The following is a 22,628-nucleotide window of genomic DNA, read 5'->3' as shown; positions in this document are numbered from 1 at the left end:
TTAAAAATATCTTTTAGTAGTGATTGAGTCGTTAGGGGACAGGGAGTCACTTCTTCGCGGAATTTTGTTGAGACTATTGACAGGACTGTCATAAAAGCTGGTGTGTCTCGACTTTCTTGTCGTGCCATTCATGTGTGCCTTTTGTGACCGATAGTACAGTTTCGAGCAATTGGGTGTTCCGGCTATAATAGTCGAGTAACTCATTTCAAGCAGTCTGTCCCCTGACATACAGGGCATACACCGACCAAACGTGTCCTTCAATGCGATCCGAAACTTACGAGACATAACCTGATAGAGGATCGGGTTTATGGTTGAACTCAAATAATATGTGACACCAGATATGTGTGTCAATATTGAGAAGACGTTCATCAGAAATGGTGTTAACATACTATTCCTCATCAATATTGTGGCCAAAACTCTTTGGGCGTGAAATGGAGAGTAACAGAAAAAGAAAGAAATAACGACTGCCACTGAAGGACAGACAGACAGACAGACAGACAGACACCAGTTTTCATCATTTATATAAAGAAAAGATAAAAAAAGAAAAACATTAGTAAATAAAAACAAAAGATATACTAATATATTTGAATAATAATTGAATTGTTATATAATTTTCTTAATGTCAATCAGTTATATGAAAGCAAATATTTATATATTAATTGAATCTCTATTTTGTCATATGTTTACATACTGTACACACCATTATTATTATAAGTGTCTAATAATAAACCAAATCAAAAGTTATTTGATTAGCATTAGACTAGTATTGATCAAACATTACATAAAAATAATTAACATTTAAAGCCTATACTCAAAATAAATAATAAATAAGATAATATTCAATAATTAATAATTTTATTTGCAAAAAAATAATAAATAAAATAACTATGTTTATCAATATTATAGAGTATTTATATAAAGTTATTGATATTGTATGAAATAAAGTGCTATCAATAGAAATGTTTACAATAATTTTGGGCCCAAATATTGTTTCTCATTACCAATCAATCTCACGGGACATATACTGTATAATAAATATTTTGATTCAATGAAAACATTAAAACCTTTAATATACAGTATAATAATAATAATAATACAAAAATATAATATTTTTATTATTTATTTATAAATGATCTAACTTTCAATAAAAAATATTTACTTTTTTTAATTTTCATCCATTTTTCTAAAAGTAATATAAATTTTGATTATTGTTATTATTGTATTTTAATAGTGAAATCAAATTTCATTTTTCATCAAAGTTTAGTTTTTAAAATATACGTTAATATAATGGAAATTACTCTTTCAATAAAATAAAAATTCATTTATCATTTTTTTTGTTGTTGAAATTAAAGTCATTTTTAACCTAAATGGTAAATCTGTAAATTGTTTAAAAATAGTAAAATAATATTTATTTATTTTTCATTTTCTTTATTTAATGATTAATGAGTTTATTATTTGTGTTTATTATATCATAATTTATTATCGTAACTTTTTAATTATAATAATCTTATTATAATTGTTTTCTAATATATTTTTTAATTAACTTATATAATAGTATATTTGAAAATATTATTTTGAAGTGTAAATAAAGATAATATACTTAGATATAATATATTTTATAAATTTTTTTATACAAATCTGAAATATCAAATGACAAGTAAATAATTTTACTTATATTTATATAGCAATAGTAGACAAATGATTAACAGTCGTATATTAATTAGTTATTAGTTTAGATAAGAACTTTGTATACAATACAGTCTAAACGTTTCCAATAAAAAGTTAATTAAAAACGATCATGCTCCTTTTATTTTCTAAAATAATTTTTAAACAAATATCAATAGATAACAATATCGTTAGAAAATAATTAATAACAATTAAGGAAAAGTTTTTTAAATCTATTTTTTATATTAAATTGTTTATAATATCATTATAAACTAAATACAAACTTTTATACATAACTTTGAAATAAATAATATAGTAATATACTGACATCTAAATGAATATAACTTTGACTATCAATATATATTTAATAATAAAACATTAATTTTAGTCCAAATTACATGCATTTATAAAAGAACAATGACTATATTACCAGTATTATTATTATTCATATTTAGTATATTTATAAAAATTAAAAAACTAAAAAATCAATTATTTATTTTTATTAGATTTTTGAAATTATTTTATCTTTGTTTTATTGAAAAAACAATTTATTTAATACTAAAGAAATCTTTATAATAAAAAATGGCTCATATAAAGATAAATTGAAATAGATTTAAGAAAATAAATAGTGAAAAATTGTTTTATCTCAAACATATCCTAACTATTGGATATAAATACAAATAAGTAAAAAATACATCATTAAATATCTAATTGGTTTAAATAATTAAATACATTGCAAAAGTGCAACAGTTTATCAAATTGGTTTCTCGTTTCTCAAAATGTTATCATTTGACAAAATTAAAGATTTTTCTTATAAAAACTTCAAATGTATAGGTTTTTCTGTCATTTTCAATATTCTACAAAAATATAATAAAAATATTTCTGACCTAAAGATATGTTTGACATATATTTGTTGTATATTTCAAGTATATTTAATAACAAGATTTAAAAGAAAAACAAAATGTCATTTCATAACACACCTGACATTATTAAAAATATATATTTTATAACATAGCTATAAAATTTTCGGAAATTGCTTAAATTTATGAAATAAATTACTATTGAATTATATTAAATATAAACAATTTTGTAAAATTAATTTATAGAATTGTGCTAAATATAACATAATAATATGTAAACAAAATTATTACTAGTTTATTAAAAAACCAAAAAGTTTGTTATATACACATTATGTAGTGTATATTAATAATATGGAAATGCATAAAAATATGTATTAATTAAATCAAGCAATATTTTAATAATATTTATATATTATAATTGAATTAAAAATAATATCACATTTTCATTTGTTATACAAATATTATATATTTTTCACGTTTTGCATTAAAATTCATCTGATAATGAAAAATTATTATATTGTAAATTATTTACAAAACCATTATAATAATTATACACATTTAACTATCTATTAATAATTAAAATATAAAAACTAATGATTATGTTTTAAATGTGTATTTTCATATATTATAATAATGCTGAAACCGTCACTTAAATTTTAAATATAATAATCTATAAGTTTCATAATATATTACTACAAACAAATATTTAAAATATCCTAAAGTTAATAAAACAGATTTTTAATAATTTTGCTAAATTCCTAAAAAATTAAATACATATAATAAATATAAAAATTTATTTAAGCCTATAATGTATAATATATCTAGAATTTTATTAGAGTATTGTAATAAAATACAGAGATAATGTAATAAATTTATATCCTCAAAATTATTTTTTAAATAAAATCAATTTTTTAAAAGCGTGTAAATTTGCTTCAATGTTGTTGTACTTATTTAGATTTATTTTAAAAGTATTATATATTTTTTACTATACTAATAGAACTTTTTTGTTTACCCCCTCATTATTTTTTGTATCTAAAATTTAAGCTTTGTAATTTGTTTTTTTTGTGTATAAGGTATAAAAAATAATATAATTATGAGCTAGAATTTCACTAATAATATTAACAAAACTAAACGCACATAAAATTAAAAAACTATTTTATGTATTACTTTAAAAATTTTGTGATTTTAATAACGAAACTTTATCGCGAGTTTAAGTGTAAAAGTCAAATACAATCAAATATCAAACGACAAAACTGCAAATTTATTTATTTGATACACATATATAGCATAGGTTCACAAAAATTCACATTTATATATATAACTGAACTAATCTCAGATTCAGTGGTCTAACCATTAATCAGATTACAAATGGCTTTTGAATTCTTTGATAAAAGTATTGTAATATTTTGTCATAAAATTTGTGCGAATAATACCTTATTTATAACACTAGCAATTGAAATGTGTATACAAATTTTACTTTTGATTTACGGTATATTATAATGTTATGTATGATTACTACAAACGAAATAAACTTAAAAATAAAAATTGAGTCAAAAACGATTTTTGTGGCAATAAATAGATTTTTTGACTAAAAATAATATCATCTGAAAAAACCATTTCAAGGAATTTTGAAAATGAGTTTTATTGCAAAACTTTATTTTCATAAAACTATTGATTATTAAATGAACAAATGTTTTACTTAATAAAGAAATTAAATTTTTTTTATCATGAATGTCATAAATTATCATAAGTTAAAAATTACTTAAAAATATTTATTAAAAAAATTAATTACATCATAATTGCTAAACAATATTTTTTTAATAAATTTTTTTCATTTAAAACTTATCTCAATCAAGTTAGTTAATATCTAATTATTAAATATTAGATACGTTTGCATGTAAATTAAGTTAAAAATTTCTTGGAGTTAAACATATATCAATTTAAGCATTAAATCAATTTATAAAATACTGTACTTTATCTTAGTGTATATATGAAATAAAATTGTATTTTATTTAAAAATAGAAACTTATTTAAAATAATCATTTTATAATAATTACAATAAGAAAGTGTATTATATATCCCAAAGTAAACATGAAATAGTTTTATAGTTATATAAATTTATTTTGTAAATGTTTTTGATAAACAGCTGACTTATCGATATAGTATTTGAATGCAAACTTAGTTTTAAGAGAAAATCAATAAACCCTTTCTTTAATAAAGTTTTTTTTTGTTAAATTGTTAAAAGTTGTTATTTTTTGAGTTAATAGTTTTTGATATATTCATGCTTTTCACGAATTCCTGAAAGGAATCCGTATATGCATTCTATAAGTCGGTCTGTCGGTCTGTCTGTCCCACGAGGACATAGGTTCGAATCCAGCCTCAGCTACGAATTTTTTTGTTTTTTTTATTTTTATTTTATTTTTTTTATTTTTTAAGTTTATTTTTAAGCAAAAAAAACAAAATGGAGTCCAATAATTAATAAAATTTTTTTTTGTTTTTTTTTAAATTTTTTTTAAAGTTTATTTTATCAATAATATAAAGAAAATAGTGTCAAAATTTTTTTATAAAATATTTTTTTTTAATTTATTTTAATTTTTATTTTAATTTTTAAGTTTAGATTTGTGTTAATAATCCTAATAATGTAAGGGATCTGCATTTAAATTTAATTTATTTTAATTTTAAAGTTTAGATTTGTTTTAAATAATCGTTATAATGTAAGTTTGTGCATTTAAATTTTTATTAAATTTTTAATACTTAAATACTAATGTTAAATATATACTTGTTTGAAATGAACAAAATAGTATAGAATTATGTGAAAAATTAAAAATATCTTGGTAGTACTTTTCCATAAACTCTGACGTAAGTGTAGTACGTTTATAGTAATTTTCCATGAACTCTGAATTCACAGTAAGTGTCATACTTTTTTTGTAGTTTTCCATGAACTTTTATGCATAATATGTGTCGAACTTTACTTGTAGTTTGCTTTGACCTCTGATGCAAAATACGTGTCGAAATTTAATTGTATTTTGGTTTGACCTCTGATGCATAATGTGTCGAAATTTACATGTAGTTTGGTTTGACGTGTTGTGCGACTGCTCAGTAGGAAGACTGCTATTTCTGCAGTGACCATCATTCAAAAGTCTGGCTTGGTTGGCTAAGCATCATCTACAACAGTAAGAGTAAGTTGTTATGACTAATTTATAAATTATTTATTAATTTTTGAATTTATCAACAGATGGCATTAATTGACGAATGCAAAGTATGCTATGTCGTAACGGTGCTGCTGATGTCCGAACTTTTGTGTGAAACATGTGAGCATCACATTTGACAGAGAAGTTTGTACAATGTTTAAGAATGGAGCGTCTTAAAGGCTTCATTAAACTTGTTTGTATTGTGTAAACTTTGGGTGGAACTAGAAATTTTGGACTAAAATGAAGAGTGACAACAGATAGAGATATTGGATGACGAACATCCAGTCCACCAACAATACGTCTTTGAGAATGATTGTATAATCTTTAGGCACCAATTGACCACAACATGTACTATCCGCATCCTACATATTGTTCTGAACAAGAGGAACCAATGTTTGCATAAAACGATGACGATTTTCTGTTTGCACCAAATGAAGATAACATCAGAGTCGAATCTCAAGAGATTGCCACTGACGAGGTCAACAATATTTCACTTCAAAACAATCCATTTATATTTGAAGACGATATTGACTTCGCTTGGGTTAACGAAATCATGGTGGTAACCATTGAAGACAACATTGAAGTCATAACAATCGATGACGCTGAAAATGATCTCATTACTTCAAATTTAATGACTTATCTCGAATTCCTGAAAGGAATACGTATATGCATTCTATAAGTCTGTCGGTCTGTCGGTCTGTCGGTCTGTCAGTCTGTCGGTCTGTCGGTCTGTCAGTCTATCGGTCTGTCGGTCTGTCGGTCTGTCAGTCTGTCGGTCTGTCGGTCTGTCGGTCTGTCGGTCTGTCAGTCTGTCGGTCTGTCGGTCTGTCGGTCTGTCGGTCTGTCGGTCTGTCGGTCTGTCGGTCTGTCGGTCTGTCGGTCTGTCGGTCTGTCGGTCTGTCGGTCTGTCGGTTTCCAATGGTGTCCAAAAATTAATTTAAAAAATTTAGAATTTTTTTTTTGTTTTTTTTTGAATTTTATTGAATATTGATTTTTTATTTTTTTCGTTTTTAAGTTTATTTTTTAGGAAAATAGTAGTTTATTTTGTAATACTGAATCATTTGATACCCCACATGACTATAGTTGTTTATTTTGTCATACTAAATCTTTTGATACCCTACATAACTATAGTTGATTTTATTTTATCATACTGAATTTAATTTTTAATTATGATTAGGAATTCGTGTGGAAATGCTTTCTAGCATTCTCAACTGGTTATTATTTAAAAACTTTTAATATGTATAGTAAATACTGTTAAATATAAAATAATATTTTTTTATTTATTATTGTTTACTAATTATTTATAAATTTTGCTTATATTTAAATAAATAAGTAATAAAATATAGACGTAATTTTAATATTTATGTTTATCTTAATATAGCATTAACTGTTTTGTATGTATCTAATATTAATAAATAAGTCAATCAATTGATGAGTCGTATTATACTATAGATTGCAAAACATTGTCAGCTCTTAAAGAGTAATAAAAGACTATTATTTGATGACTAACTTATTATTAGTTATTATACAAATAAGATATTAAATCATCTAACAATTATACTGTATATATAGTTATATTACATATTAATCTAGACTCAAGCCATTTATCATAAGAAACAATATGGTATTAACTCTTAATAGATAGCAAATGATGATAACATATTGTATAATAATATATAAGAGATAATAACTTCGATATCAGCCGTGTATTGGTTTAGCAAACACTTGTATAGCGATTGTAAGCATAAAATGGATATAATGTCTTCAATTGTCTCAAACCCATAACCACTACATTGTGTTGTCTTTTGTTAGAAAAGAATATTCTTTTATTTAATACAGTAATCGAAATATATATTTATTCTGTGAACGACTTTAACACACCATAAATACATTGATATTATTGACACAAATACCATAAACCATATAACATAACACACATTACAAGGCAAACAATCTCTATATTTAATCGCTGACTAAAAATAATAGAGAGATAAATATAAATAGTTTATCAATATTTAAACTCTAATATATACGTTATATAATGTATTGAAACAATTGATACAATTCTGTAATATATAATACTGTAGTTGTTTATTATAAACATAGTTGTTTTATTGAAATTTTTTAATTAGTTTTAAAATTTAAATAATTTTGCTGAACTAATCAATTATTTTAAATGTTATTTTACTAACGTTTATCTAATGTATATTAAAATGTGATCTCAAAGTACATAATCCCAAAAGGGTTTTAACTTTTTCATTAATTGGTATGTAATCGACAGAATCGGTATTAACGTCGATGTATTTGAGACATCATTTGGGTGTATGTTATCAACCATTTGTAAGCAATGTATCGATTGCTTAAATCTATGCTTCATTTGATAGACCGGTGCTATTTCAATGTCAAACAAGTAGGAAGTCTTTAGTATTAATACTTACAGTAAATACTGTATTGATTTTACAATCTTATTCATAACAATAGAAATAGTGATGTTGTGATTGTGTAAGAAATGCAAACATCGAGTTATTTACTGTATATATCATATATACTATAAATTGAATTTATGGCCCAAAATTGTCATCACTTGTTTGGCTATAAACCAATGTTTTCAACCTTATAAATAACAACAACAAATTCAATGATTCAAATATTTTGTCGGATAATATGATGTCTTTACATATCAATGATATCATACAAGTTACCCAAATTTAGTCTATATTTTTGGATACAAATTGATTTTGTGGAGCACTTGTCTAAAATGAAATTACAATTTATTTTTGTTTTACAAATAGCTTATAAATTCAATTGTCAAGTGATTTATTGTTGCTTTATATCTGCATCATATATTTGAGCTCAAATTATATTTGACCAATTTTTCATATATATATATACTGTATAACATATATAACAATAAAGTATATATACGTATATCATTGATATTTGTATCGCAAATATAAATATAGTTATAGGATATCATTGTTTCATGTGATATGAATCATATCAATGTCATTGTCAGCACAAACTGCTGTTTATTTTTTTCTAAGCATTTCATAAAATATTTAATATAATAATTTCAATCAATATATTAATATATTGACAAAATCAACATGCTCAACATGTATATATTTTTTATCTAATGTTCAAATAAATAAAAATATTTTACAAAAATATATTATATATTTGAAAAATAATAATTTATGCTTTTGCATATCAAATTTTATTTAGTATTATGATAAATATAATTGTTATATATATGATAAAAATAGATAACAAAACTAAACATCTTGATTAATAAAATTATAGTTAAGTTATATTTTTATTTTTGTTATAACTAAAACATAAAAAATTACACTTTATTTTTATCTGGAAGTAAATAAAAAAACTGTTTTTATTATACAGTATAATATTTAACTTTATTCTGGCATACATTACATTGTTAAACATTATATATAATCTTAATTTAATTATCTAAAAATACTAATATCTTATATTAATAAATAATTTAATTAATTTATTTTTAATTAAATTTTATGTACATTTTCTTAATAAATAACAAACTTTCTATATCTACATTTTAATTTTTATTAATTGTAAATCAAAAAGATGTAGACATAAATAATAAAAATTAATTTTAAAAATCATTAAAATAACTTCATTAATATATTAATCTATTTTGTTTATAATATTTAAGTTAATAAACCAAATAAAAATTCAAAAACACATTTTGAAAATTTTATTCAAATATAATACAATTTTTAATCACATTTTCAAAGTATTCTCTATATCACTCTATTTATACTTAAAAAAATAAGTTTTAGAATATTAATATAATTTTTTAAAAAGATATTTCATTTGTTATTATTGTAATTATAATATTATTATATAAAATCTACGAAATGTTAGAAAAATTATTAATTTAAATCAATATTGCATTATATTAATACAATTCTTAATATTATATTAATAAAACATGTATTTAATTTAAACTCAAATAATTTCAATCTTTGTTGTTTTTTTAGAGTTTCTTTGCTAATCATTAAATAACTTTTATATGTTTTATGTATAAAAATAAAATGTAATTTTATATATCTATTATTGTTTTTAAATTAAGTTTTACATAATAATTTATTTATAGAGATGGTTATATGGAAATTTATAATAAATTTCAATAATAAATTTTACTTTATTACTATGCTATGGGAACCACATAATGCAATACAGTATTATTGATACATAATTTACAACACACTATTAAACAAATAATATCCTTATATATAAAATTAATATAATTATTTCTGTTGTTATAAAATTTTACTTATAATTTAATTGTTTTTAATTAATTGTGATAAATAAAGATGGATAAATTATAGTCTAATAATAAGATACAAATTTAGTACTGAATAGCAAAACCTTAGACAGAAATATCTTTTAGAAATGTTCAAAAAATGTTCAATTATTTTATAAATTATTTTTTTTATCAATATATAGTTAACACAGTGTTATGTGATACAGTCATACAGTACAGTATTATAATGATAATGATAAAAAAATAATCTTATTTATAAAAATTGCTATATTTTTGTATTCAGTACATTTGAATATTATTTATTATTACTGTTATTATTGAAATATTAAGTTAATAATATTATAAAATAAATTATCAAGAACATTTTTTATGACTTAATAATAATAATATATTTCTAAAAAATAGTAAATTAATTTATAAAGACATGAAAACTCTAATAAATTTATAGTCATTTTGTAAAAATCGTAAAAATCATATGAAATGAGATGTTTTGTCAAATTCTAAATAGTGTATTAAAAATGTTAAAATATAATAAAATAGTTTTATATTGAAACCATATTTTATATTATATTAAATGTCAGTTACTTTAAATTAATGATAGCATGTTTAAAATATAATAAAAATTAAAAACTATATAAATTGCATAAAAATTTATTTTTACTTTTTACTATATGCTAGTTTAAAAAATAATTTTAATAATAATATATTATAAATTAAACAAATTAATGGTAATTTAATAGATTACTTAAACTATATGAAATGACATTTACTTATGTTAGCTATTAATTTAAATCATATTACAATATATGTTTTATACATTTAGTATAACAAGTCCAACATTTACTGTATATTATAGATTTGTGAGTAGTAGTGACCAACAAATATAGTGACTTTAATATAAAATCAATATAATTCAATACTAAAACTATAGCTATAATATAGTTGAAACAAAAATTTCCTGATTGTATATGTAATATCCAAAGATATCAAATGATACGGGAAGTCAATCCTAATACCGGTGTGCAGTCAATCAATCACTGACTGATTGTGTACCCAATAATATATCATTTCTATGTTAGTAATAAATGATAGACGACTTGTACTACTATTTAATTTATATAATTTAAAGCCATGTCCAGCGCCTACATCATAATGGACTGACACTATGTGAATGTTACTTAAATAAGATCCACTGATGTGGTAGTGATGAGCCAATTGTCAAGAGGTTCAACACTACACTATGTCATTGGCTAAGACTAGAACTGTATATTCTATGTAATACTACTACTAATAATAATAATTTGACAAACATTGCTAATGTGTGTATATGTGTGTATGAGATCATGTATTCAATACTGATTTAATATAACGACATAACTGGTATTACACTGTTATGTGTTTTTTATAATAAAAGCCACAGTAATAAAGTGAGCATGCTAAAATATTTTACACTTTGACATTATTTGATTTTTTTTGCAAAAATAATAGCTTTTTATTATATACAATACATTTACTGTAATAGAATTACACTATAATAGACTGTAATAAATTTAAATATATTTTACTTTAACAAAACTCTCATAAAATTTTGATATAAATATTAAATTATAGTATCAATGTAAACATCATATTATTATCGCATGATTTTTTAAAAATTAATTAAATAATCAATTATTTCGAGATTATGTATGTATTTGTAATGTGTGTTTGTGAGAAAGCAAGAAAGATATATATATTTATATTTTTTAATGATTAAAATATTTTAATTTATATTATATAATTGTTTTCTCGATATCACTTGAAAAACACAATATAACTGCAATTTTAAATAAATAAATAATTAATTAAATCATATTTCTACTAACACACTATAGATATAGATATAATAATAAAATTTAATTATTAATTGCATTAATTTTATTTTTAATAGTTTAAAATATAAATGCATAATAAAATAATACAATAGCAAAAATATTTACTAGTAAATGGTTAATTTTAGAAAAATTATAAAGAAACTCTACAATAAAAAAACATATTTATATTATGGTTTATATAAAAAATAAAAGAAAAAATAGTTATTTTGTTATCTAAATTAATTTAGCGTAATTTCCATTGTTGAAGATAACAATGTTTAAATTGTATGAATTTTATTAAATAAGAGTATATTAAATACAAAAGTCGAGTGCTTTAGTGGCGACAACTGTTTAAGTAATTAAGAAATTCCTGTATTAAACCATTTCTAGAAAAGTTACGCTTAATAATCAAAGTTACTATTTATATATATATATATATATATATATATATATATATATATATATATAATATAGTAACCAAAATTAAAATATTATTTAGAATATACTAAAATTATAATTTTATATTTATGTTATAATATAGAATAATCAACATAAATTCAAAAAATTGCTTATTGTGATAAATATCAATTATTTAATAATTAATGAACAATATAAACTAGAAATATTTCACAAATTATGATTATAACAAACATAAATTTACTTAATATTTATATTATATAATCAAGTGATATAAGATAAGTTAGTCAACCGATTCATAATTAGGTTAGTTTTTGATGTGTATGTGTCGGATGAATAAAACCAATGGATTTGACAATAATGTGTTCATTAAACACAAATGTAAGTGAAATGCTGGCACTTTTATTAATGGTTAAGTATATCAACTGTTATTTGAGATACTTTTTTTTGCTTCAGTCAACTGTTCCCGATCTCTATGTCACACATCTAACAAACCCAAGTGTGTACCACATTCGCTAACATTATTTAATTTCAATTATTTTTAATACCAAAATGCAATTTAATATATTGTTATACAGATGCCATACTATGCCATGTCATTTAGGCCACTTATGTATAATATTATAATTGTTAATTTTAGTTTACATATTTTATTCATAAGTTATATGAGGAAAAAAATCCATAAAATATTTATAAAGAAACTTTCATTTAATTATTTTTAATAAAAAAATTATTTAATTATATACTCTATATTTATTCTATTCATTTATCATATCTAGGGTTAGATTGAGATTCCCAGGGAGGGAAGTTCCCAAATAAAATCCCTCCAATTTTCCCGGAAAATATGGAAAATATATTATATTCCCTCCCTTGATCGTTAGAAAGGGAAAATATAATTTGTCATACATTATAAAGTACCTAATCTCAATGACTATGTGTTTCAATTGGGACCAGTATGTTAGCAATAACTCAATCAAAATATGAGTCAAATATTATTAAACATTTAGTAAAAACATTAAATACATTTTGCAGTCATTTACTATACAAACGTGTTTTTAATTAAACATTATGTAATGTGAGTTATGGTACGATAGGTGGTACCACAAGGAAATGTCTTCCCAGGGAATTCCCAGGGAAGAGGGAATATAAGGAACTTATGGAAAATAAGACGAGGGAGGGAATCTGATCTAACCCTAATCATATCTATAATATATTTAAAAATAGCAAATACTGTATATAATCTAAATATTATACTCAATAGTTTAAATATATTTTTTATTATCTGTATTCACTGATAATTTATTTTATTAGACAATATATAATTTATAAACCAAATAATAAAATAAAAATAAATGTGATGTAAAATATTATTCATTTTTATTATTTGAATTTTTTCTTAAGATATTTATTATATTTAAAGTACGGCTTATTCTAAAAATACTAAGTATTCACATGTTTTTACGAAAATAATAAATATTCAAATAAAATAATTTCCGACTATTTGCTCTAAATGTTTACTTTTAAATCCTATAATTTTAAACAATGAAATAAAAACTTATTTATGGAGAAAACAAATAAGAGATTCATTTCACATAATATACAGTATATATATATTTCTTTATATCTTAATATGAAAACATTTACTGTATTTTTACAAACATTTAAATAATATTTGTAAAACATAATTAACATCTATTTTAGTTCATATTATTTATTATTTTAATTTAGTAGCATAATAAAATTATTTATCATATAAATTATACAGCTAATTATTATTATTATTATTAATATCACAAAATAAAATTGATTAATTCTAAATATATATATATATATTTATTAATTTAATTTATTATATTTCAATATATATTTTAATGATTGATTATATTACTGTAAATATCAGTTTATGCGTGTAAAGTATAAACACTTTATGTTTGAAAATAACTTTAAAATATCTATATTTCACTAAAATATAGCAATAATTTAATTATCAAATAGACTTAAATTTAGCATTTTTAAAATTTATAGAAAGTATTCACTTTCTATATGTTTATTACTTTTCAAATAACTGCCGACTATTTTATGGGTCAAGTTTTGCCTAAAATCTCTATTAACTTTTATTATTTTATAATTAGAAACATTATTGATGCCCATTGTGTTTGGTATATATATTTTTATTAATATTAAGAAAAATTTATCCGTCCGTTAAATGGTTGATATATCATATAAGGGTCAGCACTGACCTTACTTTTTATGCTTATATATACCTGTGCTTCACGACTGCAACATATAAACTAAATTGTAATACAATTTCATATTAAAATAAAATGTTTTAATAAAAATAAAATTAGTTTTTTAATCTATTGGTGCGTCAAATGAGTAAATGCCGTAAAACTCAACTAATGTTTTACATGCGTTTTTAAGAAATTTCATTTTTTAAAACTGTAAACTTTTATAAAATGCACTAAAAAACTGTCCAAATATTTCGTAACTTTTATTTTATGTCAATTATTCATTATTTTAAAATAATTTTAATCACCTCTTTTTACATTAAAATCACTAAAAAATTGAAAATCGTGAAAATTTTATAAATTGACCACAATTTTTCTAAATAATTTTCGTGGAAATTTATGCAAATTGTACACAATAAATTTAACAAAAAAAAATAAAAAATCTTCGTTGTTAATAAAAAAAATTATATTAATTTTTATAAACTTTTCAACTTTTTAAAAATTTTGTTTGATTTAAATATCAAATATAGTTTTATACAATTCTTTTACGTATATGTATATTATATTAATATATAAACTGTACTATAATTATAACCATTATTGTCTATGACCATTATAAGCTAGAATGTATCATTAATTTGAGTAAATTAACATGGACAAATATTATATGTAATAATAAGATTAAATATAATCATACATTTGGCCAAAATGTGTTCAATAAATGATGTTGTCTTATATTTTAATGGTCACAACAATAGATTTAGCAAATGTTATAGATTAATGAATAGACATTTTGTTGTTAAATATTACTACATCTTGGTTATGCCAGCACTGGGTTAAACTCCATGAACCACTCAGTGCTTTAATTAAGAGCTATAGACCAGTTACTATTAATACTAACCGTTGCCCAACCGATGCCTACCCATTCAAGATATGAGAAGCCAACTATTGATCATTAGATTAGTAGAGCTTTTGATTTTTTGATTGCCGTCCATTCAAATCAATTTCTATACTTAACTATTGCAATAAAGACTTACCACTCATATACAGAATTGCCAAACAATATGCTGTAAAACTCATAAACTATAGGATTCATAGATTTCATACAATACTATTTACTAACTTTTTTGTTGTTTAACTCTATTGTTTGCAAAACTTTATCAAAATTTTGTTTATAATGAAAATTTAATCCTTTAAAATTGTTTCATAATACATCAAATTTATAATATTTAATTTTAAAATATAAGTATAATCGTTTTATTGAAAAATATTTATCTAGTTATTATGTAGATATTATAGTTATAATTCATAAAAATTTTATACAAAAAAAGTTTATTGAAAAAATGTTTAAAAATTTTATATATTGAATATTATCAACTAAAATAATAACATTTTAATTAAATTTAAATAAATTTAATCTATCTAATTCTTATATTTAAATTACTTTAAATATTATTTGCTTTATTTTATATCAATACTAATAAATCTAGTAAATAAAAACTTATTAAAATATAGTTTACTAAAATATTTATAAATAAAAAAATTAATTAGATGTCAAAATTATAAAATAAAAATTTTATTTTATACAATATTAAATTACATTAAAAATTTTCTTTTTCAGTGAGTTTATTGATATTCAAATTTTATTTTATTAAACATTTGCCGCACATATCCTAATATATCACATTTCTTTCACTCTTTTATTGTAATGGTAAATATATTTATATATAATACCTAACTTTTTAATAAATTTTTTATTATGTAAATTAAAGTTGTATATATTTTTAATTTATTTAAATTATACAATAGTTTAGTTTTTTTTTAATAATAAAGCAATATATTATGTATTATAAAATTCAAATATATATATATATATATATAATATTAATAGTTAAAGTTTATTATAAAGATTTTGTTCATATTTTATAATCTATTTCTATATAAATTTTGGCATTAAAGTAGAGTTAATAAAAATCAATATCTTATATGTTATAATCAAAAATATTTACAACTTATATAAAAATAGAGCCTAACTTTAATTATATAGAAAAATTTTATAATTCAAAAATATGATCAATCAATTTAATAAAATATATCGAATATTATAATTTTTATCAAAACATATCAAAATAAAAAAAACATAATTCAATAATAATATTTGTATATTTGGTATTGAGATTACATGGGGCCAACAGTTTAACTAACTTATATGGTCGTCATATATTATATATTAATATTAAATTTTAGTTTTTATACATTTCTCAAATAATTTTTGTAAAATTTCATATAAACTAAATTATTTGCACAATTTTATTTAATACTGTATTTAGGTTTTAGATCTATCCATTGAATATTTTTTTAAATGTTAAAAAATTTTACTCAACATAAACATATCCCTTGGTAGACCCTATTTTTACTAACATATAATGGTATACAATAAAATGTAAATGTACTATCCTGTACTGTATATATTGTATATTATATATATATATATATATATATATATATATATATATATATATTTAATATATTATTTATTTATTTATATACAATATTATGATAAACTCGATGTTAACGTTATATTAATGCTAATCAATGCAATCAAATATAGCAAGTATTGTTGGAAAGAGTCTTTCAAGGAGAACACTGACACCACATTTGCATCTAATATGTCATCATTTCTATCACTTTTTCATTGCATTGATGTTTAAAATAAGGAAATGTTTACAATTATATTATTCATTTCATTTAAAATTATAATATCTTACATAATGTGAATTTCCGCTTAAATGATAGCCAGTGATAGATAACAAATAAAAACAAAATTTTATAAATTACTGTTTTCGCAATGAGTCAACAAAAATAAAAAATATTTATTAATATAAATTTTATTTATAAAAGCTTACAAAATAATATAATAGCTACCATTTACTATTATTATTTGATAATTCAAGATCTAATTTATATAATTTAATTGTAATTATTATAATATATAAAAAACATATATAATTATATATTTTTTGCTTATATTTTCAATAATATTGTTTTTAATCATAAAGCAAAGCCAATGGATGTATAAAAATATTACATAAAATAGACTCATCAGTTATGTGATGCTATTTTAGGTATTTTTAGTCATAGGCTCGCATTATCCGCTAATATTGATTTTAAACATTGTCTGCCAATTGAAATAATATATTGTGCTTCAAATTGGAGTTAATATTAAGCTTACAAAATAAAAACAAAGATATATTGTATATATATTTTATTGAACATAAAAATATAAATAAATATATTAATTATATAAATATTATCTTTATGATTGTAACGATATAAAATTTTCAAAATAAAATATATAAAAATAATAAATTTAAAATTATAGCTTTTATTTTTAATCATTGTACTGTAAATAATATTTTATAAATAAATACTAAAAATTTTCTAAATATAAAAAGCAAACCTATAAAAAAATATTTTTAATTTAAGTGATGTACCCATAACTTGCTTATTATGTCATTTATTATTAGTATAACAAGTTATTTATTCAAGCAATTTCTCCTGGCTCATTTATTTAAACTATCTAAGCATCAAATTATTATATTTATACTTAACATTAAGTTAACTATATATATATATACAGTATATATGTATATAAATTTACAGCTGTATATATTATATATACAGTCCATTGTCCATGTATACAGTATATATGATATGATAGCATCAAAATAGTTATTTATATAGAAAATTAAAATTATAAACATATTGTTTAATGATTATAACATTACTACAATTTCAATCATATTTCATTGATTTATCAATTAATTGTTATCATCACTAGCCTTAATATAAAATAAAATTAACCATTTTTGTTTTATTTGACACAATTTCAAACTTTATGTAAATAACATAAAACTTTATTTGTTTGTTAGTTACTCAGTTGGCATAAAACTCAATTTTAATTAAAATGAAAGAAATTCAATACAATATTTGGTACAATTATTTTAAATGTTAATATATTTTTAAACAATATGTTTCTATTTATATAATCGTAAGAATTAAAAATATATAATAATCATTTAATAATTATATTTAATATGTTATGTAATATTAAATGTTTAACACGCAATGAACTAATTATACATTATTTTATGGTTAACAATTTGATAATTAAAACATAGCTAAATATTAAAGATTGCTAATAAGTTTTTTGATAGATTAGTATTATAAAAATTAGTATTTTTGTTTATACATTACTTTTATACAGTAATGTTATATAAGTTTGAAGTTAAGCCTATTATTAGAGATCCGTTTCATTTGTAGCTCTATTGGGGGCTTAAGAGGTAATAATACATTTGAGACCTAATCAATGCTATGGTTATGCAATCAACTATAATGATATATATTGCTAAGTGATATTTTATATGTATTTTATGTGTAATAACTAAAAAAGTAAAGTGTCTGTTAATGTATACAAACATAATTTGTCTTTTATTTTATTTAAAATATAACAATAAATTGCTAAATATAATAATAAATTAAAGTAGAGTTAACAATGTTATAAATATAATAATTATATGAATAATGAATATAATATGATGATTAAGAAAACTATTAAAAACTAATGAACAAATGTTTTTAAAATTTATAAATATTTTTAAACTAAAAAATATTTTCACAGGATATCACTCAACAATATACTAGTAGTATAATACTACACATGTTTGTACTTTAAGGTACAGTGTTATTGATCAGTGAAAATATCATTAAAATATCCAAAAATTGATTTCAAACATGTTTTGCGTGCATTATATGCAAAACACATTTTTTGCCGAAAACAAGATATAAATTTATAAAAAAAATATTTATAAAAAACACAAAATTTTCTCTCAAATGACATACAGTTAATGATGCTGATAGGTTTTACACTGTCTTATAAACTTAAAAAACAAAAATATCTATAAATAGTAATCAGATATAAGATCGTCAACTAAAATAAGAAACCAAAAAACTCAATCTTTAAGTGTCTTATTTTAGAAGTGAATTAAATGTAATCCATTTTGTTTGCAACTGTAAAATAAAAATATTTTTTTAAAAGAAAAACCAATTCAAATGTTGTGATATGTATAACAAAAAAGCGTTACAATAAAATATATAACAGTTTTTATAGTATAGATATAAAAGAGTTTCTTTTATATTAGTAAGCAAATGGCTTTAAATATAAATGACTGGGCGCTACAATTTTTTTTATCTCACCAGTGTAGAATATTTTAGATACATTAAAGACAGTCATCTGGAAATGTGTGTATCAAATGTATAAATAGAGATATAATGTATAAATGAAATGAAGAAATGCTTTTTACTTTCAATTGTCAATTGCTTTTAGTTGTCATCTTTATAGTGGTTCAAAATTTAAGCATAGAATTGACATATAATGGAGGGATTGCTAAAAAAATCAGGGATCAAATGTGAGATTGAAATCAGATTTAGAGAGACAAACAAAATGATTTTGAGTCCACTTTTTGTTTAATGTCAAAACAACAACAAAAAACACAATAATAACTATTTTACTAAGTTTTAGACTTAACTGCAAATAATATTATTTCTAAATTTAATTGAGAAAAATAAAGTAAAACAAACCACAAAAAAGTTAATTAAATTTTAATTACATTTGGTGTGACATATTTGACGGCAAAAAATACAAATAAATGAAATAAAAAACTACGGAAACAACAAGTGATGTGTGGACTCACCCAACATCTTGACGACCGACCGACGCGAAGCATTCTGTCTTTGCTGTGCACTCGTTGTCGAGTTGTGGCGATTGTAGTCAAATACAGAAGAATTGGTTGTTGTTGTTGTGTCCGGCGATGACAACTCTTTGGATCCGCTGCTCACCTGATGGGAACTTCTTCTCAATTGAATACCAATGAAGACGTAGAGAACCGTTATTAGACTGATTGGGATAACAAATAGTACGAGTGTTGCGATTTCAAACACATACGGATATATCATCTTCTCTATAGCGCATTGTGCCGTCTCCTCCAACCTAACCCCCGTTGGCGACACCTGTAATATGACGTACAGTATATGTATGACTTTTTTTTGTATTTTTTATTTTTAATCCTACAGTTTATTGAAATATAGTGGTATTTATTAAAATTTTTGTGTTAACAAATGCCAGTATTGAAGCATATAGTGTAAAAAATACATTCAAAATATCGATAAATTAGTATACTGTAGGTATTATTTATGCCTTTAAGCCAAATATCTGTATTAATAGCTATTTTTAGATAAAATTATTAAAATATATACATTGCTTACAAAACTACAATAAATTCATAACTTTTGATAAATTCTTTACTACAAAAAGATTAAAAAAATACAAAGAATTTTTTATAAAATAAAAAATGATATTTAAAATTGTAAATGTGAAAATATTTACTGTATTTAATAGTATTCATGATTTTTAAATTGAATATTTTATTTTGCATTTAAATTTATTATTATAGACAATAAATATCTGAAACAGTGTTTACATTAGAGTTAATAAAATGAAAAAATATGATTATCATTTATATTAATATTTAAATAAAAAATGTTTAAAATATAATTAAAGTAAATTTGGATATTTTCCAGAAAGCAAACAATTGAATGATTATAACTAAATAATCTTTTTATAATCTTTTGCATAAATTTTTTATATTTAAATTAAGTTTTTATATAATGTCTGTTATTATATGTTTTTATAAATTACATTAAACTAAGTTGAAAGTCATGGCTATTTATTATACTTATGACGATTTGTTTGTCCTCTAAAAATGTATTATATTTTAATTACGTTTATATGACATATTTGGTACCAAATAACTATCAAATGTATAAATATTAAAATAAGATATTTTGCTTAAATAATGAAATGTTATTATACTAAAACAGTATATTTTTAAAAATGTTTTTAATTATTATAATTAAAAAACATGTAAATTGCTTAAAAATAGAATATTATATTTCTATGTTATGACATCAAATATTTAGAAATTTTAGAGTAAATAATTATATGTATTTATAGATTTATGTATCTCTATATATCACTATTAAGTTTAAAATTAACAATATATATGAATATCTAAAAGTTTTTGTGTCACTCAACATATATTTGTGTTGTTATTAATAATTTTAAATCCCGTTCCCAACATTCGGTAGATTTTTGCTTCAGTATTTGTATGATATACTGTATAAATGTTTGACTAAAATAAACATATTTTTGAAACAGTTTTTCTTGTTTGAAAAAATTTGGAAAATTAGTTTCAAAACATTTAGTGTAGACTTATGTTCAAATTTTATTATTATTTGTTTTTATATGTAATTTTATCTGTATTATAATATTTGCCAAATATTATATGTCTGCTTAAACTTATCTATTGGCAAATTGTATAAATAAATTATAAAATCTAATATATTTTTAAGAATTAATAAAATAATTTTAAATAAGCTTTATTTAGTCAATTTATAGCATAAGTTGTTAATTATGTCATACAATAAATACAATTAAAAATATTTGACACCAAATAGTTTGATATAATTAGTAAATAATATATTTATAAATTATAATTAATAAAGTAATAAGTTTAACTTACATTGTAAATGATGTCCATCTGATAAGCAATAGGTACGGCACAAATTGCACTGAAAGCCCAAATCAATAATATTGTTTTGATAGCTCGCGGCAATTGAGACATTGTGTGGGCTTTCAATGGATGACATATCGCTACATATCTTTCAACAGTGAATGCAGTTATGGTCAGTATTGAGGCATTGGTCGAGATCTCAGATGTCAGTCCTCTTAATATACAAACGCTTTCTCCAAAAATATACGGATATTTTTGCCACAAAAGATACAATTCTTGCGGAAGTCCCAGAAGTAGAAGCAATAGATCAGAAACGGCTAAACTAAACAAATAGTAATTGGTTGCGGTGTGCATATACTTGTTGTTGGCAATCACCACACAAGTACATACATTGCCCACCACTCCTGTCAATAGTATCAACACATATACCACAGTCATTGGTATGACTGTCGACAATGACTCCCGAACCGGTCCCAT

At 21.3% G+C, this 22,628-nt stretch overlaps 1 protein-coding gene across 1 annotated transcript; it reads right to left on the bottom strand.

The window, feature by feature from the left end:
- On the bottom strand, positions 1-22,628 carry LOC128957910 (pyrokinin-1 receptor-like). The gene is made up of 3 exons (XM_054303725.1): positions 22,161-22,628; positions 20,274-20,589; positions 1-470 (listed from the first exon to the last, which is right to left on the bottom strand). Exons 1-3 carry the CDS (start codon positions 22,626-22,628, stop codon positions 1-3), a joined length of 1,254 nt encoding a protein of 417 aa, XP_054159700.1.

This window comes from Oppia nitens, unplaced genomic scaffold (assembly GCF_028296485.1).
Source record: "Oppia nitens isolate AA-2021 unplaced genomic scaffold, nextdenovo-longstitch-racon4-pilon3 scaffold3_pilon_pilon_pilon, whole genome shotgun sequence".
Taxonomy (NCBI): Eukaryota; Metazoa; Arthropoda; class Arachnida; order Sarcoptiformes; family Oppiidae; genus Oppia; species Oppia nitens.
The sequence above is the reverse complement of the archived record's forward strand: the minus strand, read 5'-3'. Positions and strand labels throughout refer to the sequence as shown.

Bases quoted from the DNA above. Each gene is read 5' to 3' on its own strand.
- LOC128957910 (XM_054303725.1), bottom strand. From the start codon at position 22,628: ATGGGACCGGTTCGGGAGTCATTGTCGACAGTCATACCAATGACTGTG. The intron at 20,590-22,160 runs GTAAGTTAAACT...GTCATATTACAG, and splicing joins AGATGGACATCATTTACAAT to GTGTCGCCAACGGGGGTTAG. The intron at 471-20,273 runs GTGAGTCCACAC...TCTGTCCTTCAG, and splicing joins GTCGGTCGTCAAGATGTTGG to TGGCAGTCGTTATTTCTTTC.